We start from the raw sequence: 26,852 nt of genomic DNA on the forward strand, positions 1-26,852 counted from the left end.
GTTCTGCAAAGAATGCGGCCCACCAGATTATTTTTTTTCCATATGCGGCCCATATGCCTAACTGAGTTTGAGACTCCTGGGTTAGGGGGATCTTTCGGGGCATTATACTTTGACATTTGTGGAAAAACAGTAACTGAGTCACGGTACAGGGGAAACTCTTTAATGAGTAAGATAGGCTCTGCCTCCCTATTACAAACATTTTTATCCTGATGACTATTTTTCTCTACATATTAAGGAAAAATCCCATTTTAGAGTTCCTTTTACCACCCGATAATGGTATCAACAGTTGAGTGCATGTTATTAGCTCTTAATCCCATGATTTATAGTGCATACATAATCAGTTATTTAGTGTTTGAAGCACACAGCCGATCCCTTATGCCAATAAAGCTGGGTTCACACATAGCGACAGCGACAACGACATCGCTGTTACGTCACCATTTTCTGTGACGCAACAGCGACCTAGTAATTCGCTGTTATGATCGCTGCTTAGCTGTCAAACACAGCAGACGCAGCAGCGATCATAACGACACGCGTCGCTGTGGAAGCCATGCTGCACTTGGTAACTAAGGTAAATATCGGGTAACTATTACCCGATATTTACCTTGGTTACCAGCGCACACGCTTAGCGCTGGCTCCCCGCTCTCCTAGCCAGGGTACACATCGGGTTAATTACCCGATGTGTACTCTGGCTCCGGCTACGTGTGCAGGGAGCCAGCGGTATGCTTTCACGGTGCCAGTGCCGGCACCCTGCTCACGTAGCTGGAGTACACATCGGGTAATTAACCCGATGTGTACTCTAGCTAGGAGAGCAGGGAGCCGGCAGCACTGGCAGCGTGAGAGCGGTGGTGCTAGTAACTAATGTAATTATCGGGTAACCAAGGAAAGGGCTTCTTGGTTACCCGATGTTTACCTTAGTTACAGCTTACCGCAGGCTGCCAGACGCCGGCTCCCTGCTCCCTTCAGTTCGTTGCTCTCTCGCTGTCACACACATGAGCAAAAAATGAAGCAGGACATTCAGCAACGACCGGCGACCTCGCAGCAGGGGCCAGTTCGTTGCTGGATGTCACACACAGCGACAGCGACAGGACATCGCTGTCACGTCACAGAAAATGGTGACGTAGCAGCCACGTCGTTGTCGCTATGTGTGACACCACCTTTAGTCACAATACAGATATCATTATCACTGTCCCACTGGGCCTCACAATCTATATCTCTGGAGTGTGGGAGGAAACTGAAGGACAAGGACATAGAAACACAAAGCCCTTGTTCATATGTTGTCTATTTGGGGATTTGACAGAAACAATGAAAAAAATATCTGCTTCCCCATATGTGAGTTTTATGATGTCTAAAAGAAGTGATTTGTGGATGTTTTTTTCTGTGTGAGTTCTTTGATGTACAATCATAGGTGACTTTCACTTAAAAAACTTTACACGTAGAGAACATGAAAATGGCTTCTACACTGTATGAATTCTCAGATGTCTAACAAACGCAAATTTGTGAACAAAGCTTTTCCCACATTCTGAACATGAATATGGCTTCTCCCCTGTGTGAGATTTTAGATGTATAATGAGCTGTGATTTCCGATTAAAACGTTTCTCACATTCTGAACATGAAAATGGCTTCGCCCCCGTGTGAGTATTTTGATGATTAAGAAGACTTGATTTGTTGATAAAGCATTTTCCACATTCGGGGCATGGAAATGGTTTTCCAGTGTGAATTCTCTGATGTACAAGTAGAGCTGACTTTTGCGTAAAAGACTTTCCACATATGGTACAAAAAAATGGCTTCTCTCCTGTGTGAACATTTTGATGGTTATGAAGATTTGATTTGTTGCTAAAGCATTTCCCACATTCTGGGCATAAAAATGGTTTTCCTGTGTGAGTTCTTTGATGTACAACTAGAGCTGACTTTTGTGTAAAACACCTCCCACATATTGTACATGAATATGGCTTCTCCCCTGTGTGAATTATCTGATGTCTAAGAGCACCTGATTTCTGTATAAAACATTTCCCACATTCTGAACATGAAAAGGGCTTCTCCCCCGTGTGAGTTTTTAGATGTACAACAAGATGTGATTTCCGAATAAAACATTTCCCACATTCTGAGCAAGAAAATGGCTTCTCCCCTGTGTGACGTCTCCCATGGTTAACAAAATCTGTTTTATGGGTAAAGCATTTTCCACATTCTGAACATGAATATGGTTTCTCCCCTGTGTGAGACTTTAAGTGTATAACTAGCTGTGATTTCCGAATAAAACATTTTCCACATTCTGAACATGAATAAGGCTTCTCCCCTGTATGAGTTTTTAAATGTATAATAAGCTGTGATTTCTGAGTAAAACATTTCCCACATTCTGAGCAAGAAAACGGCTTCTCCCCCGTGTAAATTCTTTCATGGTTAACAAAATCTGATTTCTGGATAAAACATTTTTCACATTCTGAATATGAATACGGCTTCTCTCCAGTGTGAGTTTTTTGTTGTTGATCACCCCTCATGTGAATTTTAGTTTTCTGAAGACTGTGCGGTGAATCAGGAGATTGTTTGAAAGCATCAGATGATGGGTCTTGCATGTGAAGAGCTGAGGATATATCCTGGACTTGCTCCTCATATGTATGTAGTACGATATTACAATTATCTGTGAAAAAAATAAAACAGATTTTGTAAATTTTAAGCACTATAATATTAAACTTTGTTTTCTCTGTTAACTCAGGCACCTGACTGCAGTATCCTTATGCTGCCCAGATAATGATGGTTTTACAGCCAAGACAACGCTTCTACAATTCCAAAGTGAAACCACATACAAAATTAGTAAATATTGATGAGTCCTCGGTTCCACTTGCATATCGTATCCAATGTGAGGGCATCGGATCAAATGTGCTAATGACCCTCGGCTTAGGTTCTGCTGCGAGCGTGATCAGAGTGTCATTCTACTGTGATGTGATCACCATAATGTCTAAATACTCTATAACAATGAGGAGTCAGCAACACTAATGTACAACGAATGTGATATTTTTCACATTTTAGCACTTTGTGATAAAAAAAACCCCTCCAAACCTGCATAATTCCTTTTTCCTATTCTTAAACTCGTATCGTGCACATTCACTGATGAAATTACGTCAGTAGAAGAATCTCTCAAGAATCCCACCCCCCAATATCAGGATTAAATTGCTGGACCCCGGACATCCTATCAGGACACAATGGGTAATATATAAAAGGTGACGCTCGTGTAACACCCCGGGGTCAAGGGGGTTAACCCGTCCCGTCATCGGGCTGGGGGTGCACATTCTCTGCGTTGTCACTCGTGTGACCAGGCCCGGTTTCGTGACCCCCTAGGCGTACAGAAGGGAGGGAAGGCGGAGGACGGAAGGGATGACGGAGGGTGAATGCCGGTAGAGGATGTGGGTGACTGAAAAAAGTCTTTTATTGTGATGCCACCTGTGGTCCGTGGCCAGAGATGGGGCCACTGCTGCGGGTGCTGCTCTCTCATGGCTGGTGGTGGAGGCCGCAGGCGGGATGGTATCGCTCCCCACAGGTGGAGCGGGATTACCCCGGGGAGGACGGGGGGTTGTACTAGTCCCTGTTGGCGCCGCAACGCTGGGCGACGGCACCAGTAAAAGAAAGGCAGAGACAGGGGCTGCGGTTCCAGGCCTTTTACTCACTGTTCATTTAAGTGCTGCCCCGAAATTCCGGTCTCCGCCATGATGGGCTCCAGCTGATCACGAATCCGTGGAAGATCAGGTCCGGTGTGTCAGTCTATGAGCCCTTCATCCGTGAATGCGCTAAAATATCGTGGCGTGAAGCACTGCGGGATGGGTGTCTCTAAAGTGTCCCGTACTGTATGCTGATAGTGCGGTAACGTCATGGGGCCGGTCCAAGACCACGGCCCCAGATCCTATATGCTATTGGCTTCAGGCTTTTGGGACAGGTCCGGTGACTTTTCTAGCCTGTTCCCGCAACCCTTGCAGAATTGGTAGACAACTTGAAGTATGCCTGCCCGAGGAATCTGTAACCCGACAGGACCGGTCCAGTGGAAGCAGCCTTCTGCTTCTCCCCAGCGACCGTGTAGAAAACTCCTTGGCCCACAGACCTGCCTTGCAGCACATCCGCTCTGCTCAGCGTCTAAAGCTGTTCTCTCTGCTTGTGGTGTTGTGTGGTTCCAAGCTGTTGCCCCCAGCCGCTGCCTCCGGCTGGTTCACTACTCTCACTAGGTCAACCTGCTCTTTCCAACTATGTGCTCATAACTCCCCCTAGTGGTTGCTTCTCCCTGACCATGGGTCCCAGTTCCAGGGGATCGGAGGCCCCCTATGCAGTGGCGTCCTGTAAACCCATCTGCTATGGAGACCCCTCATGTGACCCGACCCTGGTCCGCACCCCATTGGGGAGAGCAACCCACTGTGTCTGCATGTATGTGTTAGTGGAAACCAGCATCGACCTTCCTTAGACCCGGAATAAGTACTACCCCTTAAAAGAGGTGCAGTACCCTGTGGTGCCTGAAGCCTCAGGGGCGCCACATTCATCTTTCATGTAACCATGATATTTGTTATGTGATAATAACGCTCTGCCATAGCCGCCTCTTCCTCCTCTCTGGTGAGCAGCGTTACTGACCCTCAGAGCAGTAATCTCCATCCGCTCCTGTTATTTGGGTTTATGCCTCCATGTTCTGTATCTGTCACACACTGACATGAGTGTAATAGGAGATAATGGATTCTTAGTCCCTAAAGTGGAGAAACCCCTCATCAGCCCTGACAGCGGATAATAGGAAAGAGCTGGAGCTCGACCTCGCTCACATCGGCAGAATTCATGTCCAGCTGTATTTCTCCTCTATAACATAACTGCACATCCCGTGTCATCACCTGCACCGGGATCAGATTCATTCACATTTCATGTGTATTTTACATGAAGGGTTAATATACCGTTGGAGAAATTGACACAGCAAAGAGTGGAAATATAGGAATGTGTGACTTGTGTGCGTTATTGGGTGGTCTGTACTCACCGGGACGGTGATCTGTAGGAATCCCCTCGTTACTCCGCTGATCGCCCCTCACATTTCTCTCTGGAGAATTAATATTGTTCAGATCTTTATCCGGATCCAAAAGCTGCAAAACAAAATATTGTAAAAGTCCCCGGGAATAATGGAGCTAAGATCCGGACATGTGAGGTCTGTGGTCAGCTGTGATCCTGCCGTCTCCACCGCTCTCATTACACAAGTATAAAACATCTAATACTGGAGGAGAAAACAAGACTTAAAACAAGGAGGTCACAGCCGCCTACACCTCATAGGGGAGATCTCCATCTACCTGAGGATCCTGTGGAGGAGGAGGAGGAGCGGGACATCTCTCTGGGGTCGTCCTCGTACTGGAGAGACCTGCAGGAGACACAGACAGGACGGACATCATTATTACATACAGAAAATTATAGGCCGGGTGTATTCAGTCCTGTCTTTTACCTGGTGATGTGCGGGGCTGGGGCTCCTCCATCATCACCTCCTTGTACCGGTCCTTGTGTCCTTCTAGATACTCCCACTCCTCCATGGAGAAATAGACGGTGACGTCCTGACACCTTATAGGAACCTGACAACACAATGATACCGTCATCACCCAGAATCCTCCAGTGCCGTCCTGTATAATGTCCCAGCATTCCCGGCAGTGTCACCTCTCCAGTCAGCAGCTCCAGCATCTTGTTGGTGAGTTCTAGGATCTTCTGGTCATTGATGTCCTCATGTATCCAGGGGTGAGGTGGAGGCCCCGGGATTGGGCTCAGGGTTCCTCCCCATCCTTCAGACACAGGGGCCTGACAGCGATCACTAGAGGTCTTCACTACTGTGTAATCCTGAGTGTGGAGACATTAATAATATCACTACAGACATTTCCAGAGTCCATCACCTCCCCGGTCATATCCTCTGTTATTCCCATAGATAATGATGTAATGTGATGACATCAGAGCCTCTCACCTCCCCGGTCATATCCTCTGTTATTCCCATAGATAATGATGTAATGTGATGACATCAGAACCTCTCACCTCCCCGGTCATATCCTCTGTTATTCCCATAGATAATGATGTAATGTGATGACATCAGAACCTCTCACCTCCCCGGTCATATCCTCTGTTATTCCCATAGATAATGATGTAATGTGATGACATCAGAACCTCTCACCTCCCCGATCACATCCTCTGTTATTCCCATAGATAATGATGTAATGTGATGACATCAGAACCTCTCACCTCCCCAGTCATATCCTCTGTTATTCCCATAGATAATGATGTAATGTGATGACATCAGAACCTCTCACCTCCCCGGTCATATCCTCTGTTATTCCCATAGATAATGATGTAATGTGATGACATCAGAGCCTCTCACCTCCCTGGTCATATCCTCTGTTATTCCCATAGATAATGATGTAATGTGATGACATCAGAGCCTCTCACCTCCCCGGTCATATCCTCTGTTATTCCCATAGATAATGATGTAATGTGATGACATCAGAACCTCTCACCTCCCCGGTCATATCCTCTGTTATTCCCATAGATAATGATGTAATGTGATGACATCAGAACCTCTCACCTCCCCGGTCATATCCTCTGTTATTCCCATAGATAATGATGTAATGTGATGACATCAGAGCCTCTCACCTCCCCGGTCATATCCTCTGTTATTCCCATAGATAATGATGTAATGTGATGACATCAGAACCTCTCACCTCCCCGATCACATCCTCTGTTATTCCCATAGATAATGATGTAATGTGATGACATCAGAACCTCTCACCTCCCCGGTCATATCCTCTGTTATTCCCATAGATAATGATGTAATGTGATGACATCAGAACCTCTCACCTCCCCAGTCATATCCTCTGTTATTCCCATAGATAATGATGTAATGTGATGACATCAGAACCTCTCACCTCCCCGGTCATATCCTCTGTTATTCCCATAGATAATGATGTAATGTGATGACATCAGAGCCTCTCACCTCCCTGGTCATATCCTCTGTTATTCCCATAGATAATGATGTAATGTGATGACATCAGAGCCTCTCACCTCCCCGGTCATATCCTCTGTTATCCCCATAGATAATGATGTAATGTGATGACATCAGAGCCTCTCACCTCCCCGGTCATATCCTCTGTTATTCCCATAGATAATGATGTAATGTGATGACATCAGAGCCTCTCACCTCCCCGGTCATATCCTCTGTTATCCCCATAGATAATGATGTAATGTGATGACATCAGAACCTCTCACCTCCCCGGTCATATCCTCTGTTATTCCCATAGATAATGATGTAATGTGATGGCATCAGAACCTCTCACCTCCCCGGTCATATCCTCTGTTATTCCCATAGATAATGATGTAATGTGATGGCATCAGAACCTCTCACCTCTCCAGTAAGATATAAGATTATCTCTAAACTCAGGTTTAATATCCTCTCCGCCATCTTGTCTTTGTCCTTATTCATCTTTCATCAATCAGGGAAAATATCCTATTTTAAAAAACACAACAGACGATCTTTTAAGATGTTTAAAACAATCAACAAAAGGGAAAAACACAAAAATTATCTGGCTATAAAAAGGTAAGTTAATTGAGAGAATAACACGGAGTAGATGTTGTTTTCCCTCTTCTCTTGATCAGATGAATAACTTATCGAGGTTAAACCTCTGCACGAGTTTTGACGTACAAGTTTGTCAAAGGTCATGTTTCTGCCTTTGATGCGGGCTCGCACAGCCCACATCTTTCCTGGCAGATTTAATCTGCTATCATTTGCCTTTAACAGTCGTGGGTGGATCGGAGCTCTGCCCACAGCTGTTAACCTGTTAATCGCTGAAAACGGCATTTAACCCGCACTGGCAGGAGGGTGCATCATTCCATGTCTCATTGATGAACCGTGACGTGATCACAGGGCGCCAATGGGTTGCTAAGACCCCCCGTGCTTGTCACTGTAATTCTCCTGTGAAAGCAAGCATTTAGCTGGCGTTCATAGATCATGATTTTCTCTATACATAGCAGTGATGATGCACTGCAATGAACAGGACAAGCGGTCAGATCATCGCAGCTTCAAGTACTCTAAGGGGACTAGTATACACAATTACAAAAATGAAATAGAAGTTAAAATTACCCCCCTTTTGTCCCATTAAAAATAAAAGAATTGAACAAAAATACACAAATAAATGGTATTACTGAATTTATAAAAGTCTGTTCTATCGAAATATAAAATAAATGAATCCGAATAGTAAACAGTGAAATGCAACAAAAACGTAAAAACACCAGAATTATGGTTTTCTTGGCTACCGTAATATTGCAATAAAATGGGAAGGAAATAACGAGAAACAGGGCTCGGAACGGAAGGAGCGCCATTTGAAGTTTGGAAGCGAAATTTGGCTGAAATAGATTGCTGGCACCATGTTGCATTCGCAGGGCCCCTAACGTACCTCAACATAAGACACCCCCCACAAATGATCCCATTTTGGAAACAAGACCCCTAAAGGCTTTTGTTCAGGGGTATAATGAGCATTTTGAATCCACAGGTACTTCACAGAATTTGATAACATTAGGCTGTCATATTGAAAATGTTAATTTTTTCACAATAATCTTCTTTTAGAACCACATTTTTCTCTTTTAAGGGAGGCAACACCAAAAAGTGGACCCCACAGTTTGGTATCCCCTTTCTTGTGAGTGCAGTGATACCCCAACATGTTGTCCAAAAGTTCTGTGTGGAGAAACCGGAGGGCTGGGAACAAAAGGGGCAACAGTTGAATTTTGCAAAGCAAATTTTGAAGTTTGGTGGGTTGATTTTGCGGTCGCTACCTTCATAAATGAGAGAGGTGCACATGTACCCGCTTGGGCCTTTGCACATTTTGTACAATTTCTCACCACATTTATAAGCAGGGGTGGGATTCAGCCGGTTCTGTCCGGTTCGGGAGAACCGGTTGCTAAAATAGAAGCCGGTTCACCGAACCGGCAAGAAACAGCTCCGGCGATCCGGTTCCCTGTATTCATTTGTGTTAGTGTCTCTTTAAGACTCTAACACAAATCAATCCCCGTACCTCCGCACCGCACTCCCGGGTTCAGTGGAGCCAGTGTCTGCTCCCTGACCCGGCGTACAGCGACGCACTGACGCAGCAGAGAAGTCACGGCAGTGTGAGGAGGTAGTTCCTCCTACTGCCGTCTGTCAGCGTCAGTGTGCAGAGAGCCGCGGAGGATGGGAGACAGAGGAGATGTCACCTGTGCTTGCAGAAGGTAAGCGCTCAGTGAGCTGAAGATGCAGGGAGCAGGGAGAGGGGCCGCATAAGATTGCAGCTATATGGGAAAAGGAGCCATATGGGACAGGATCTGTAGGGGAAAAGAAGCACATGGCATCTGCTGGGGAAAGAGGCCATAATGGGATGGGATCTGCTGGGGAAAGAGGCCATAATGGGATGGGATCTGCTGGGGAAAGAGGCCATAATGGGATGGGATCTGCTGGGGAAAGAGGCCATAATGGGATGGGATCTGCTGGGGAAAGAGGCCATAATGGGATGGAATCTGCAGGGGGGAAAAGGCCATAATGGGATGAGATCTGCAGGGGGAAAAGGTCATAATGGGATGGGATCTGCAAGGGAAAGAGGCCATAATGAGATGGGATCTGCAGGGGAAAGAGGCCATAATGGGATGAGATCTGCAGGGGGAAAAGGACATAATGGGATGGGATCTGCAGGGGGAAAGAGGCCATAATGAGATGGGATCTGCAGGGGAAAGAGGCCATAATGGGATGAGATCTGAAGGGGGAAAAGGACATAATGGGATGGGATCTGCAGGGGGAAAGAGACCATAATGGGATGGGATCTGCAGGGGGAAAGAGACCATAATGGGATGGGATCTGCAGGGGGAAAGAGGCCAAAATGGGATGGGATCTGCAGGGGAAAGAGGTCATAATGGGATGAGATCTGCATGGGGAAAGAGGCCATAATGGGATGGAATCTGCAGGGGAAAGAGGCCATAATGGGATGGGATCTGCAGGGGGAAAAAGGCCATAATGGGATGGGATCTGCAGGGGGAAAAAGGCCATAATGGGATGGGATCTGCTGGGGAAAGAGGCCATAATGGGATGGGATCTGCAGGGGAAAGAGGTCATAATGGGATGAGATCTGCTGGGGAAAGAGGCCATAATGGGGTTTGATCTGCAGGGGAAAGAGGCCATAATGGGATGGGATCTGCAGGGGGAAAGGGGCCATAATGGGGTAGGATCTGCAGGGGGAAAGAGGCCATAATGGGATGGGATCTGCTGGGGAAAGAGGCCATAATGGGATGGGATCTGCATGGGGAAAAAGGCCATAATGGGATGGGATCTGCAGGGGGGAAGAGGCCATAATGGGATGGGATCTGCAGGGGGAAAGAGGCCATAATGGGATGGGATCTGCAGGGGAAAGAGGCCATAATGGGATGGGATCTGCAAGGGAAAGAGGCCATAATGGGATGGGATCTGCAGGGGAAAGAGGCCATAATGGGATGGGATCTGCAGGGGGAAAGAGGCCATAATGGGATGGGATCTACTGGGGGAAAAAGGCCATAATGGGATGGGATCTGCAGGGGGAAAGAGGCCATAATGGGATGGGATCTGCAGGGGGGAAAAGGCCATAATGGGATGGGATCTGCAGGGGGAAAGAGGCCATAATGGAATGGGATCTGCAGGGGGAAAGAGGCCATAATGGGATGGGATCTGTGGAGGGGGGGGGAGACCACATGGGATGGGATCTGTAGGGGAAAGCAGCCACATGGGATGGGATCTGTATGGGGAAGGACGTCCGTTCCAATTTTAGTGGGGCTCCTTTAGTAATAATTTTTAAAAATTGTAGAAAAACTGTTTAATACAATATGACTGACAGTGACTGGAACAACTGATGCTGGACAGGAGAGTGACTGTAGAGGAGGGGAAGAAGGGGAAAGATTATATTGAAAATTACTTGGATTTTTTGGTTGAGGAAAGTGTGAAAATGGGTGTGGCTTACAAAATGGGTGTGGTTACAGAATGGATGTAGTTTTCAAATGGGTGTTTAGTGTACTGAGAACCTGTTGTTAAAAATTTGAATCCCACCCCTGCTTATAGAGGTTACATTTGAGAAAGGACAGACGGCCCTTGTATCTCATCAAGGACTTGACAATGGAAACATTTTGCGCTGGGGTATAGAAATTTAGAAATAAATATTTTAGGAGGGAAATTAGGGGTCTCAATTTGATAAAGGCAGTAATAATTGGGATCAATTGGGGGCTTAGGAATTGTCCCTAAAATGGAGGAATCTCATTAGGGTTTCATATCGGGATCGGGTCATCACAGCTGCAAATACAGGGGTGCTGGGACAGACTTAGTTGCCCAGAAGGAAAGCAGAGTGGGTTGTTTTTTACTATGCAGAAAATAATAAACCAATAATGACCATCAGAAGTAAACTGTTGCCTCTCCAACAACAGGACAGGAAAAATGGTACTGTGCAGTGTATATACAGTATATAGAATAATACAGACACTGAGGATTACACCCAGTATATAGGACAGGAGAAGTGGCACTGTGCAGTGTATATATATACAGAATATTACAGATACTGAGGATTACACCCAGTATACAGGACAGGAGAAGTGGTACTGTGCAGTGTATATATACAGAATAATACAGATACTGAGGATTACGCCCAGTATACAGGACAGGAGAAGTGGCACTGTGCAGTGTATATATATACAGAATAATACAGATACTGAGGATTACACCCAGTATACAGGACAGGAGAAGTGGTACTGTGCAGTGTATATATACAGAATAATACAGATACTGAGGATTACACCCAGTATACAGTACAGGAGAAGTGGTACTGTGCAGTGTATATATACAGAATAATACAGATACTGGGGATTACACCCAGTATACAGGACAGGAGAAGTGGTACTGTGCAGTGTATATATACAGAATACAGATACAGAGGATTACACCCAGTATACAGGACAGGAGAAGTGGTACTGTGCAGTGTATATATACAGAATAATACAGATACTGAGGATTACACCCAGTATACAGGACAGGAGAAGTGGTACTGTGCAGTGTATATATACAGAATAATACAGATACTGGGGATTACACCCAGTATACAGGACAGGAGAAGTGGTACTGTGCAGTGTATATATATATACAGAATAATACAGATACTGAGGATTACACCCAGTATACAGGACAGGAGAAGTGGTACTGTGCAGTGTATATATACAGAATAATACAGATACTGAGGATTACACCCAGTATACAGGACAGGAGAAGTGGTACTGTGCAGTGTATATATACAGAATAATACAGATACTGGGGATTACACCCAGTATACAGGACAGGAGAAGTGGTACTGTGCAGTGTATATATACAGAATAATACAGATACAGAGGATTACACCCAGTATACAGGACAGGAGACGTGGTACTGTGCAGTGTATATATACAGAATAATACAGATACTGAGGATTACACCCAGTATACAGGACAGGAGAAGTGGTACTGTGCAGTGTATATATACAGAATAATACAGATACTGGGGATTACACCCAGTATACAGGACAGGAGAAGTGGTACTGTGCAGTGTATATATACAGAATAATACAGATACAGAGGATTACACCCAGTATACAGGACAGGAGAAGTGGTACTGTGCAGTGTATATATACAGAATAATACAGATACTGAGGATTACACCCAGTATACAGGACAGGAGAAGTGGTACTGTGCAGTGTATATATACAGAATAATACAGATACAGAGGATTACACCCAGTATACAGGACAGGAGAAGTGGTACTGTGCAGTGTATATATACAGAATAATACAGATACTGAGGATTACACCCAGTATACAGGACAGGAGAAATGGTACTGTGCAGTGTATATACAGTATATAGAATAATACAGACACTGAGGATTACGCCCAGTATACAGGATAGGAGAAGTGGCACTGTGCAGTGTATATATACAGAATAATACAGATACTGAGGATTACACCCAGTATACAGGATAGGAGAAGTGGTACTGTGCAGTGTATATATACAGAATAATACAGATACTGAGGATTACACCCAGTATACAGGATAGGAGAAGTGGTACTGTGCAGTGTATATACAGAATAAATATAGATACTGAGGATTACACCCAGTATACAGGACAGGAGAAGTGGTACTGTGCAGTGTATATATACAGAATAATACAGATACTGAGGATTACACCCAGTATACAGGACAGGAGAAGTGGTACTGTGCAGTGTATATATAGAATAATACAGATACTGAGGATTACACCCAGTATACAGGACAGGAGAAGTGGTACTGTGCAGTGTATATATAGAATAATACACATACTGAGGATTAAACCCAGTATACAGAACAGGAGAAGTGGTACTGTGCAGTGTATATATACAGAATAATACAGATACTGAGGATTACACCCAGTATGCAGGATAGGAGAAGTGGTACTGTGCAGTGTATATATACACAGAATAATACAGATACTGAGGATTACACCCAGTATACAGGACAGGAGGAGTGGTACTGTGCAGTGTATATACAGTTAGGTCCAGAAATATTTGGACAGTGACACAATTTTGGCGAGTTGGGCTCTGCATGCCACCACATTGGATTTGAAATGAAACCTCTACAACAGAATTCAAGTGCAGATTGTAACGTTTAATTTGAAGGTTTGAACAAAAATATCTGATAGAAATTGTAGGAATTGTACACATTTCTTTACAAACACTCCACATTTTAGGAGGTCAAAAGTAATTGGACAAATAAATCAAACCCCAAAAAAATATTTTTATTTTCAATATTTTGTTGCGAATCCTTTGGAGGCAATCACTGCCTTAAGTCTGGAACCCATGGACATCACCAAACGCTGGGTTTCCTCCTTCTTAATGCTTTGCCAGGCCTTTACAGCCGCAGCCTTCAGGTCTTGCTTGTTTGTGGGTCTTTCCGTCTTAAGTCTGGATTTGAGCAAGTGAAATGCATGCTCAATTGGGTTAAGATCTGGTGATTGACTTGGCCATTGCAGAATGTTCCACTTTTTTGCACTCATGAACTCCTGGGTAGCTTTGGCTGTATGCTTGGGGTCATTGTCCATCTGTACTATGAAGCGCCGTCCGATCAACTTTGCGGCATTTGGCTGAATCTGGGCTGAAAGTATATCCCGGTACACTTCAAAATTCATCCGGCTACTCTTGTCTGCTGTTATGTCATCAATAAACACAAGTGACCCAGTGCCATTGAAAGCCATGCATGCCCATGCCATTACGTTGCCTCCACCATGTTTTACAGAGGATGTGGTGTGCCTTGGATCATGTGCCGTTCCCTTTCTTCTCCAAACTTTTTTCTTCCCATCATTCTGGTGCAGGTTGATCTTGGTCTCATCTGTCCATAGAATACTTTTCCAGAACTGAGCTGGCTTCATGAGGTGTTTTTCAGCAAATTTAACTCTGGCCTGTCTATTTTTGGAATTGATGAATGGTTTGCATCTAGATGTGAACCCTTTGTATTTACTTTCATGGAGTCTTCTCTTTACTGGTGCCTTAGAGACAGATACACCTACTTCACTGAGAGTGTTCTGGACTTCAGTTGATGTTGTGAACGGGTTCTTCTTCACCAAAGAAAGTATGCGGCGATCATCCACCACTGTTGTCATCCGTGGACGCCCAGGCCTTTTTGAGTTCCCAAGCTCACCAGTCAATTCCTTTTTTCTCAGAATGTACCCGACTGTGGATTTTGATACTCCAAGCATGTCTGCTATCTCTCTGATGGATTTTTTCTTTTTTTTCAGCCTCAGGATGTTCTGCTTCACCTCATTTGAGAGTTCCTTAGACCACATGTTGTCTGGTCACAGCAACAGCTTCCAAATGCAAAACCACACACCTGTAATCAACCCCAGACCTTTTAACTACTTCATTGATTACAGGTTAACGAGGGAGACGCCTTCAGAGTTAATTGCAGCCCTTAGAGTCCCTTGTCCAATTACTTTTGGTCCCTTGAAAAAGAGGAGGCTATGCATTACAGAGCTATGATTCCTAAACCCTTTCTCCGATTTGGATGTGAAAACTCTCATATTTCAGCTGGGAGTGTGCACTTTCAGCCCATATTATATATATAATTGTATTTCTGAACATGTTTTTGTAAACAGCTAAAATAACAAAACTTGTGTCACGGTCCAAATATTTCTGGACCTAACTGTATATACAGAATAATACAGATACTGAGGATTACACCCAGTATACAGGATAGGAGAAGTGGTACTGTGCAGTGTATATATACAGAATAATACAGATACTGAGGATTACACCCAGTATACAGGACAGGAGAAATGGTAATGTGCAGTGTATATACAGAATAATACAGATACTGAGGATTACACCCAGTATACAGGACAGAAGTGGTACTGTGCAGTGTATATACAGAATAATACAGATACTGAGGATTACACCCAGTATACTACAGGACAGGAGAAGTGCTACTATGCAGTGTATATGTGCCGCCCCTGTAGCGGTCGAACCGTTCGGATCTTTGGGTTGCTGTGGCTCGAGGGTCTCTGGACCCGGGGGCTCACGGGGGTATTTACAGGGGAGTGAGAGTTCGTGACGCCACCCGTGGTTCGCGATAAGGGGAGTACCGCCACTGCCAATGAGAGTACCAAGGGGAGATAGAGTGGGGCAGCCAGATGACGTTCCCTCCACGGGTAGGGGAGGCTCCAGGACTCTGGATGGTGGAGGTGGAGGTGAGCGTGGTGCAGATTGGAAGCAGGGGAGGACAGCGTACTCACTCAGGCCATGTGGGTATGGATGCGACCAGAAAGCAGACTCTGACACAGAAGTAAACCAAGTCTCTGGGTGCCGCTGCCACTTCAGGGAAGCTCATCTGGGAGTCTGCTCCTGTTGATATTGCTGATGGTCTGTACCTTGCCTCCATGCACTGTATTTTAGATGTTCTGCGTGACCCCTCTGCTTGAAGCTGTTGGGGTCCCACTCCCTACTGTTAAGTTGGGGAGCTGTGCTCTCGATGGCTGACACTTGGGATTTCAGTGGTCTGCATAAGCTGGAAAGCCCTATCCCCCTCTTTGCGTTGGTGCCTTCGATCTCTGAGCTCTTGGGGAAAGTTCATAAAGAGACTATCCTCCACAGGTTAATTATCAGGTTACGTGAAGCTACTCCCTGATCTAGGGTCCAGTACCCTGCCGTCATGCTCGGTCCTGGTTCGGTTACTAGGTACTCCGGTGCCGACCGTTCTCAAAAACTAAGCCTGGCACTCTTCTACAATGCCCTGTGACCGGGTCTCCGACTACTCCAGTCCCAGACCACCGTCCGTGACCTAGCCAAAAGTCCCCAGGAAGCTCCAACTCCCAGCTCCTCACTCTTTGGGAGCTACTACTGCACTGACTGAGCTTTGCTCTCCACTTCCTCCCACTGACATCCTGCCTCCCACCAGTCTGCCTGACCCCTAGGTGAGTGGCCATGTTCCAGCTAGACCACCTACTGGTGTGCCTGACGGGGTGTGGTGTGAGGTGTGGGTAGGATTTGGAAGCTGATGGAGCAATACCAACATTTGGGATCCCAGAACAATGGGGGGTTAAGTCCTGCACCAGAAGGAAAGGGGTGCAGTACCCTGTCACACCCTGACTAGTTGAGGGGCGTCACATATATATATATATACAGAATAATACAGATACTGAGGATTTCACACAGTATACAGGACAGGAGAAGTGGTACTGTGCAGTGTATATATTCAGAATAATACAGATACTGAGGATTACACCCAGTATACAGGACAGGAGAAGTAGTACTGTGCAGTGTATATATACAGAATAATACAGACACTGAGGATTACACCCAGTATACAGGACAGGAGAAGTGGTACTGTGCAGTGTATATATACAGAATAATACAGACACTGAAGATTACACCCAGTATACAGGACAGGAGAAGTGGTACTGTGCAGTGTATATATACAGAATAATACAGATACTGAGGATTACACCCAGTATACAAGATAGGAGAAGCGGTACTGTGCAGTGTATATACAGAATAATACAGACACTGAAGATTACACCCAGTATACAGGACAGGAAAAGTGGTACTGTGCAGTGTATATATACAGAATAATACAGATACTGAAGAGTACATCCAGTATACAGGACAGGAGAAGTGGTACTGTGCAGTGTATATATACAGAATAATACAGATACTGAGGATTACACCCAGTATATAGGACAGGAGAAGTGGTACTGTGCAGTGTATATACATAGAATATGGCTGGGGTCACACTAGCATAGAGCATTGGATGTGCCGAGTTTCTCTATCTTCTCCATCTCTGCATACATCACACTGCACTCAGATGTCATGCGTGCTGTCCGAAGTTTCACATGCACCCATAGACTTGTATGGGTGCACGTGATCCAATTTGCAGAGGCACTCGCAGATCTGCTTGGTTTCGTTGACTAACATTGCTTCGAGTGTAATGTGAGGAAAATCTAGTCCGATTTAAACGAAAAAGTAATTGAGCCCTAATACAGATACTGAGAACCTTTGAAATAGTGCAACTCATATGGGCAAATAGAGACTTCCCCAACTTTTTTCAAATGTAACCGGAGTGCTGTTTGTTATATATATATTATATTACAGATATAAAGCAGATACTGAGAATCGCACCATGTATACAGGACAGGAGATGTATACACTGCTCAATTCAACTGCATACATATAAGTAGGGTTCTGAATAGATGCGGGCAGGATTATATATATATATATATATATATATATATATATATATATACACACACACTGTATACACACAGACGCAGATAGGCTACATACACAGGTAACACAAGCACCTACATACACACGGAACCTAGTATGTATAATTTACTTTCCAGCAAGAGGAGTGTGCGCCCACAGTGGAGGTGAACAGGCACCGGAAGTCACATAGGATCAGTTCCGGTGCAGTGGATACTGCAGCTTCCTCTTCACTGCAGACTCCCCAACTTTTCTCTGGTGAATGCGGCCTCCATATCTCAGTGTGCAGCTGCTGACCGCCTGTCCCCGCATGATGGCAGGGAGCTTCGGGGCAAGAGCAACCGCTCAGACCAATGACGCAGGTGGCCGGGCTGCCTGAAACTGCTTCCCAGGGACCGGCCCAGGGGGCATTTGCCCCCGGAACCAACTTGCCCATGAGGAATGGCACACGGTGATATGGCATGGTTCAAAGTAGAGCGAAGCATCAGAGAAAGCGGCATTCTGTCACGATTTATCTTCAATTTATACGAAGAAACTATTTTCAGGAAGGCTGGACTTGCCGAAAAAGAAGGAATCAAAATTGCAGAACGAACCAACAATAATGTTAAATACGATAAACGATACAACATTGATAGGAACAAGCGTAGATGGAATGAAGGACTTTTTTACTGAGTGTTAAAGGGAACCTGTCACTAGTTGTCTTTCAAATATATAGTTGGGAAAATAAGTATTTGATCCTCGGACGATTTTGCCGTTTTCCCACCTAAAAGAATGGAGCGGTCTGTAATTGTTATTGTAGGTAACTTCAACTGTGACAAAATAAAAAAAAATCATAAAATCCCATTATATTATTTATAAATAATTAATTTTCATTTTATTGCATGAAATAAGTATTCCATCAGTTACCAAGCAGCAGGAATTCTGCTCTCACAGACCGGTTATATTTCTCCTACCCTGCACTCATTACCTGGATTATTTGCACCTGTTTGACCTCATTACCTGTATAAAAGACACTTGTCCACACACTCAATCAATCACACTCCAACCTCTCCACCATGGCCAAGACCAAACAGCTGTCTAACGACACCAGGGACAAAACTGTAAACATGCACAAGGCTGGGATCAGCTACAGGACAATAGGCAAGCAGCTTGGTGAGAAGACAACAACTGTTAGCGCAATTATTATAAAATGGAAGAAACACAACGTGACTGTCAATCTTACTTGGTCTGTGGCTCCATACAAGATCTCACCTTGTAGGGTAAGGAAGATTTTGAAAAAGGTCAGGAATCAACCCAGAACTACACGGGAGGACCTGGTCAAGGACCTTAGTAGAGCTGGGACCACAGTCTCCCAAAGGCAATATATATAACATCAAAAAGACCTTTTATTATACTCACCTGAGGGGCAGTCCAGTTCGATGGGTGTTATTGGTCTTGGCTGGCACCTTCTCTCTGCTTGCGATTGTCGTCCTCATACCCTGCTTCGTATGAATAGCACATCCTACTTCATTCTCACAGTGTCCTCCATGAGCTGGCAGTCTTTCACCTTTCCCGGGGACTACGCATTACAATACTGTGATCTACCCTTAGCAGGGCAGAGAGAAGTACTCGTGCACTGGAACGCAATTGAGGACACTGTGTGGATGACATAGGATGTGTCATCTATACAAAGCTGGGAAGGAAGACAGCGATCGCAAGCAGAAAAGAGGCACTGGGTCAAGACCAACAACTCCCATTGGACCCCACCGCCCCGCAAGTGAGTATAATAAAAGATGTTTTTTAAGTTTTACAGAGCGGCATGAACTCTTATATACAATATTCTAGAATGCCGTATATAAGTGCTCACTGGTGGTGGCAGCAGCTCATAAGGGAAAAACATCATGACAGATTCCCTTTAACATGGAACATGAGTCTCCTACTCAATACAAAGGCAAAAATATTGACAACTGCCAGGTACGACTGGGACACATTTCAGATGGACGGTGATGAACTAGAAGTCAAAAAGGACTTCAACCTACTAGGATCGATGATTAGAGATGAGCGAACCTGAGGTTCATGGTTCGATGTTCGGAAACTGACTTCCAAAAAAACAAGGTTCAACTTCGAGTGAGTTACGAAAGAAAACCACTCAAGCAAGCAGCGCAGTGCTTGTGTATGAGTGATGCTCAGCTCTGTGCGAGCTGCGTGCAGTGTTAGAACGGCTCACATTTGGGGAAACATCAGAGTGATCAGATGCAGTGTGCACACACAAAAAAAAACAAAAAAAACAAAAAAAAAAACATATTTGAAAAATCCCGGTAACCCGCCCCCGGAAGTGTTCTGTCTATGGGTGGCAGCATGTACATGGAGCCACAAAATGTCCAATTACTGACTTCCATTGAGGTTTGGTTCAAGTCTGGGTCACAATCACAACCTTAGCTAAGGTTCAAATGTGCCCTGCGAACCGAACCTTCAAAGATTCGCTCACCTCTATCAATGATCATTCAAGATGCAGTGATGACACGAGAAGTCAATAGAAGAATAGCTATGGGCAAATCAACAATGAAGTCACTGGACAAAGACAGGGATCGCCGAACAGTGTGTTGTCTTCCTGGCGCTCGAGTTCGGCACATCGCTGATCGGGTTGACAGATTACTGGGAGGGGCTGGGGAGGACCCAGCGGTCATTGTACACATTGGCACAAATGACAAAGTTAGAGGTAGGTGGAAGGTCCTTAAAGATGATTTCAGGGAATTAGGTTGTAAGCTTAAAGCATAGACCTCAAAGGTGGTATTTTCGGAAATACTACCTGTGCCACGAGCCACACCAGAGAGGCAAAGAGAGATCAGGGAGGTTAACAGGTGGCTCAGGAATTGGTGTAGGAAAGAGGGTTTGGGTTCCTGGAGAATTGGGCCGACTTTTCAGTTGGCTACAGATTCTATGCTAGGGATGGGCTGCATCTTAATGGGGAGGGTGCAGCTATGCTGGGGCAGAAAATGGCTAGAAGGTTGGAGGAGTGTTTAAACTAGGAATGGGGGGCGAGGGTATTCACTTTATAGAGGGGGAATGTAGTGCAGATAGTGACCAGGGCACAAGTAATGAAATTGGGGGTGGTACGGGGGGAAGGGTTAGGACAGTCAATACAGTAAGCAGGAATACAGGTACAGAGTCATACGTAACGTGCATGTACACTAATGCCCGAAGCCTCACAAATAAGGTGGAGGAATTAGAATTAATATTGTTGGAAGAAAATTATGATATAGTGGGGATATCAGAGACATGGCTGGATGAGAGCTATGACTGGGCTGTTAATTTACAGGGTTATAGCCTATTCAGGAATGACCGTACAAATAAGCGAGGGGGAGGTGTGTGTCTATATGTAAAATCATCCTTAAAACCCATCCTGCGTGACAACATATGTGAGGGTACTGAGAATGTAGAGTCCCTATGGGTGGAGATAAGGGGGGGAGAATGAATAATAAAATACTGATAGGAGTGTGTTATAAGACGCCGAATATTATGGAAGAGGTAGAGAATCTCCTCATAAAGCAAATTGATAAAGCAACGAGTCTCGGAGAGGTAATTATTATGGGGGACTTTAACTATCCTGATATAAATTGGGGAACAGAAACTTGCAGTTCCAGCAAAGGAAATAGATTTTTGATAACAATGAAAGATAATTACCTTTCACAAATGGTACAGGACCCCACAAGAGGGGGAGCACTACTAGACCTTGTACTAACCAATAGGCCAGACCGCATATCAAATATACAAGTTGGGGGTTACTTGGGGAATAGTGATCACAAAATAATAAGTTTTCATGTATTCTTTAGTAAGATGTATAGTAGAGGGGCTACAAGGACACTAAACTTCAGGAAAGCAAATTTTAAACGGTTGAGAGATGATCTTAGTGCAATAAACTGGGATGATGTACTAAGTAATAAAAGTACACAAAGCAAATGGGAGACTTTTATGAGCATCCTGAATAGGGCTTGTGCAGAAAATATACCCTATGGGAACAAACATGCTAGAAATAGGAGGAAACCCCTATGGCTAAATAGAGCTGTAAGGGAAGCAATAAAAGAAAAACAGAAAGCCTTAAAAGAATTAAAGAGGGTAGGTAGTGATGAGGCATTATATAATTATAGAAAATTAAATAAAATATGTAAAAAGCAAATTAAGTTAGCTAAGTTTGAGACAGAGAGACTCATTGCGAGAGAAAGTAAAAATAATCCTAAAATATTCTTTAACTACATAAACAGTAAAAAACTGAAAAGCGATAGTGTTGGCCCCCTTAAAAATAGTCTTGGTGAAATGGTGGAAGGGAATGAGGGTAAAGCCAACCTGCTGAATGACTTTTTTTCTACGGTTTTTATACAAGAAAATGCCATGGCAGATGACATGACCAGTGATACCATAAATTCACCCTTGAATATTACCTGCTTAACCCAGCAGGAAGTACGCCGCCGCCTCGAAATCACTAAGGTTGACAAATCTCCGGGCCCGGATGGCATACACCCCAGAGTACTACAGGAATTGAGTTCTGTGATAGATAGACCATTATTTTTAATCTTCTCAGATTCCTTAATAACAGGGTCGGTACCGCAGGACTGGCGCATAGCAAATGTGGTGCCAATATTCAAAAAGGGGACAAAAACTGAGCCGGGAAATTATAGGCCGGTAAGTTTAACCTCTACGGTTGGTAAAATCCTTGAGGGTTTCTTGAGAGATGCTATACTGGAGTATCTCAAGAAAAATAACCTTATGACAGAGTATCAACATGGGTTTATGAGGGATCGATCCTGTCAAACTAATTTGATCAGCTTCTATGAAGAGGTAAGTTCAAGCCTGGATCAGGGAAATGCAGTGGATGTTGTGTATATGGACTTTTCAAAAGCTTTTGATTCGGTGCCACACAAAAGGTTGGTACATAAAATGAGAATAATGGGGATAGGGGAAAATATGTGTAACTGGGTTAAAAACTGGCTCAGTGATAGGAAACAAAGGGTGGTTATTAATGGTACGTACTCGGACTGGGTCTCAGTTCATAGTGGGGTACCACAGGGGTCAGTATTGGGCCCGCTTCTTTTCAACATATTTATAAATGACCTTGTTGGGGGCATGCGGAGTAGAATTTCAATATTTGCAGATGATACTAAACTCTGCAGGGTAATCAATACAGAGGAGGATAATTTTATATTACAGGGAGATTTATGTAAATTGGAGGATTGGGCTGAGAAGTGGCAATTGAAGTTTAATGTAGATAAATGTAAGGTCATGCACTTGGGTAGAGGAAATAACATTTATAATTATGTACTTAATTGTAGAACACTGGGTAAAACAGACACAGAAAAAAACTTGGGTGTATGGGTGGATGGTAAACTTCACTTTAGTGGACAGTGTCAGGCAGCTGCTGTCAGGGCTAATAAAATAATGGGATGTATTAAAAGAGGTAGAAGTGTTCATGAAAAAAATATAGTTCTACCTCTGTACAAGTCACTAGTGCGACCGCACTTATATACTGTGTACAATTCTGGTCACCGATATATAAGAAGGACATAGCTGAACTGGAGAGGGTGCAGAGAAGAGCGACCAAGATTATTAGAGGAATGGGTGGGCTGCAATACCAAGACAGGTTATTAAACTTGGGGTTATTTAGTTTGGAAAAACGAAGGCTTAGGGGGGATCTAATCACAATGTATAAATATATGAGGGGACAGTACAGAGACCTTTCCAAAGATCTTTTTACACCTAGGCCTGCGACTGGAACACGGGGGCATCCGCTACGTCTTGAGGAAAGAAGGTTTAATCATAATCACAGACGAGGATTCTTTACTGTACGAGCAGTGAGACTATGGAACTCTCTGCCGCATGATGTTGTAATGAGTGATTCACTACTAACATTTAAGCAGAGCCTGGACGCCTTTCTTGAAAAATTTAATATTACCAGTTATGTATATTAGATTTTATGACATGGTATTGATCCAGGGAACTAGTCTGATTGCCGGATGTGGAGTCAGGAAGGAAATTTTTTCCCCATTGGAACTTGTTTGCCACATTGGTTTTTTTTTGCCTTCCTCTGGATCAACATGTTAGGCTACGGGTTGAACTATATGGACTTAGAGTCTCCCTTCAACCTTAAAAACTATGATACTATGATGATGATGACAAGGTCCTCAAATCGAGAAACATTTCACTGGTAATGAAGACACGGCTACTACATAGTCTGGTCTTTTCTGTAGTCACATATGGATGTGAAAAAAAGGACAATAAAGAAACAAGACAGAAGAAGAATCAACAACTTCCAAATGTGGTGACCAGTCTACCCATTATACGAAGACAGCAATGGAGAAGGACATCATGGGCGGAACAATAGAAGGAACTAGGTGAAGAGGAAGACCAGCAACACAATGGCTTCATAGAATCAAGATAACAAAGGTGAAGACCCGGGTGGACCTATCTGGGCCGCACAAGATCGATCTTCCTACAGAGCGTTCATCTATCAAGTCGCCAGGGCTCGATTTTGAGCTGAAGGCTGTAAAAAAAAAAAATGCCTGGATACTTGTTTTCCTCCAATTAGCATATGAAGCATGGCGCTGATTTGCTGCACCATTACTCCATGTGTAGTGCGGGGTCTGTCGCTCTCTCCCTCATGTGTAGTGCGGAGTCTGTCGCTCTCTCCCCCCTGTGTAGTGTGGGGTCTGTCACTCTCTCTCCCATGTGAAGTACGGGGTCTGTCGCTCTCTCTCCCTCATGTGTAGTGCGGGGTCTGTCGCTCTCTCTCCCTCATGTGTAGTGCGGGGTCTGTTGCTCTCTCTCTCATGTGTAGTGCGGGGTCTGTGGCTCTCTCTACCTCATGTGTAGTGCGGGGTCTGTCGCTCTCTCCTCCATGTGTAGTGCGGGGTCTGTCGCTCTCTCTCCCTCATGTGTAGTGTGGGGTCTGTCGCTCTTTCTCCCCCATGTGTAGTGCGGGGTCTGTCGCTCTCTCCTCCATGTGTAGTGCGGGGTCTGTCGCTCTCTCTCCCTCATGTGTAGTGCGGGGTCTGTCGCTCTCTCTCCCTCATGTGTAGTGCGGGGTCTGTCGCTCTCTCTCCCTCATGTGTAGTGCGGGGTCTGTCGCTCTCTCTCTCCCTCATGTGTAGTGCGGGGTCTGTCGCTCTCTCCCTCATGTGTAGTGCGGGGTCTGTCTCTCTCTCTCCCCCATGTGTAGTGCGGGGTCTGTCGCTCTCTCTCCCCCATGTGTAGTGCGGGGTCTGACGCTCTCTCCACCATGTGTAGTGCGGGGTCTGTCGCTCTCTCCCTCATGTATAGTGCAGGGTCTGTCGCTCTCTCTCTCCCTCATGTGTAGTGCGGGGTCTGTCGCTCTCTCTCCCTCATGTGTAGTGCGGGGTCTGTCGCTCTCTCTCCCTCATGTGTAGTGCGGGGTCTGTCGCTCTCTCTCCCTCATGTGTAGTGCGGGATCTGTCGCTCTCTCCCTCATGTGTAGTGCGGGGTCTGTCGCTTTCTCTCTCTCATGTGTAGTGCGGGGTCTGTCGCTCTCCCTCATGTGTAGTGCGGGGTCTGTCGCTCTCTCTCCCTCATGTGTAGTGCGGGGTCTGTCGCTCTCTCTCCCTCATGTATAGTGCGGGGTCTGTCGCTCTCTCTCCCCCATGTGTAGTGCGGGGTCTGTCGCTCTCTCCACCATGTGTAGTGTGGGGTCTGTCGCTCTCTCCCTCATGTGTAGTGCGGGGTCTGTCGCTCTCTCTCCCTCATGTGTAGTGCGGGGTCTGTCGCTCTCTCTCCCTCATGTGTAGTGCGGGGTCTGTTGCTCTCTCCCTCATGTGTAGTGCGGGGTCTGTCGCTCTCTCTCCCTCATGTGTAGTGCGGGGTCTGTCGCTCTCTCTCCCCCATGTGTAGTGCGGGATCTGTCGCTCTCTCCCTCATGTGTAGTGCGGGGTCTGTCGCTCTCTCTCCCTCATGTGTAGTCTCTCGCTCTCTCTCTCCCTCATGTGTAGTGCGGGGTCTGTCGCTCTCTCTCCCTCATGTGTAGTGCGGGGTCTGTCGCTCTCTCTCCCCCATGTGTAGTGCGGGGTCTGTCGCTCTCTCTCCCTCATGTGTAGTGCGGGGTCTGTCGCTCTCTCTCCCCCATGTGTAGTGCGGGGTCTGTCGCTCTCTCTCCCTCATGTGTAGTGCGGGGTCTCTCTCCCCCATGTGTAGTGTGGGGTCTGTCGCTCTCTCTCCCTCATGTGTAGTGCGGGGTCTGTCGCTCTCTCTCCCCCATGTGTAGTGCGGGGTCTGTCGCTCTCTCTCCCTCATGTGTAGTGCGGGGTCTCTCTCCCCCATGTGTAGTGCGGGGTCTGTCGCTCTCTCTCCCTCATGTGTAGTGCGGGGTCTGTCGCTCTCTCTCCCTCATGTGTAGTGCGGGGTCTGTCGCTCTCTCCCTCATGTGTAGTGCGGGGTCTGTCGCTCTCTCCCTCATGTGTAGTGCGGGGTCTGTCGCTCTCTCTCCCTCATGTGTAGTGCGGAGTCTGTCGCTCTCTCCCTCATGTGTAGTGCGGGGTCTGTCTCTCTCTCTCCCCCATGTGTAGTGCGGGGTGAGGAGAACATGCACTGACCTCCACCTCAGAGCCGGCACCACCTGTGCTCACAGGACCTGTGTGATGTCACTGTCATGTGATCAGTCACATGATCAGGGGCTGCTGCAGGGGATCTGCTCAGTGCTGTGTGGGAGGAGGGCTCGGAGCTGTGTGTAATGTGGCTGTGCTCGGTGTCTGCAGGGTAGCACACCTCACCTGGAGAATTAGACATGAATCGCACATCCCAAAATCATACTTTGAAATGAAATCCCTGACCATGAGGTTGTTGGTTGTACATTCTGATCAGACTGTATGAAGCCGCTGCCAGGTCATGGAGAACCTCTGAGTGAGTCCCTAATCTATGCCTTAAAAGTGCGGTGTCGCGTGCCAGCCATTGCAGAAGCGACAATGCTCCAGCAACAATGCTCCAGCAACAATGCTCCAGCAGAGCAGGTGACCCGGTGCCTCACAACACAATGCTGCAATGCAGAGTCCCCGTGACTCCAAACCACCGCCACAAAACCAGTATCTGCAGGACAGAGCCGCGTGTGTCATGTGC

The 26,852-nt window shown here is 45.6% G+C and overlaps 2 protein-coding genes across 2 annotated transcripts in view; both read right to left on the bottom strand.

The window, feature by feature from the left end:
* LOC142259134 (uncharacterized) overlaps positions 1-26,852 on the bottom strand; it is a 145,656-nt gene that overhangs the window by 45,403 nt on the left and 73,401 nt on the right. The gene's annotated exons all lie outside the window — the stretch shown is intronic.
* On the bottom strand, positions 145-26,389 carry LOC142257138 (uncharacterized). The gene is made up of 7 exons (XM_075329250.1): positions 26,333-26,389; positions 7,379-7,480; positions 5,653-5,829; positions 5,447-5,570; positions 5,298-5,365; positions 4,994-5,096; positions 145-2,635 (listed from the first exon to the last, which is right to left on the bottom strand). Exons 2-7 carry the CDS (start codon positions 7,454-7,456, stop codon positions 1,455-1,457), a joined length of 1,731 nt encoding a protein of 576 aa, XP_075185365.1. The 5' UTR covers positions 7,457-7,480; positions 26,333-26,389; the 3' UTR covers positions 145-1,454.

Source organism: Anomaloglossus baeobatrachus, chromosome 1 (genome assembly GCF_048569485.1).
Source record: "Anomaloglossus baeobatrachus isolate aAnoBae1 chromosome 1, aAnoBae1.hap1, whole genome shotgun sequence".
NCBI lineage: Eukaryota > Metazoa > Chordata > Amphibia > Anura > Aromobatidae > Anomaloglossus > Anomaloglossus baeobatrachus.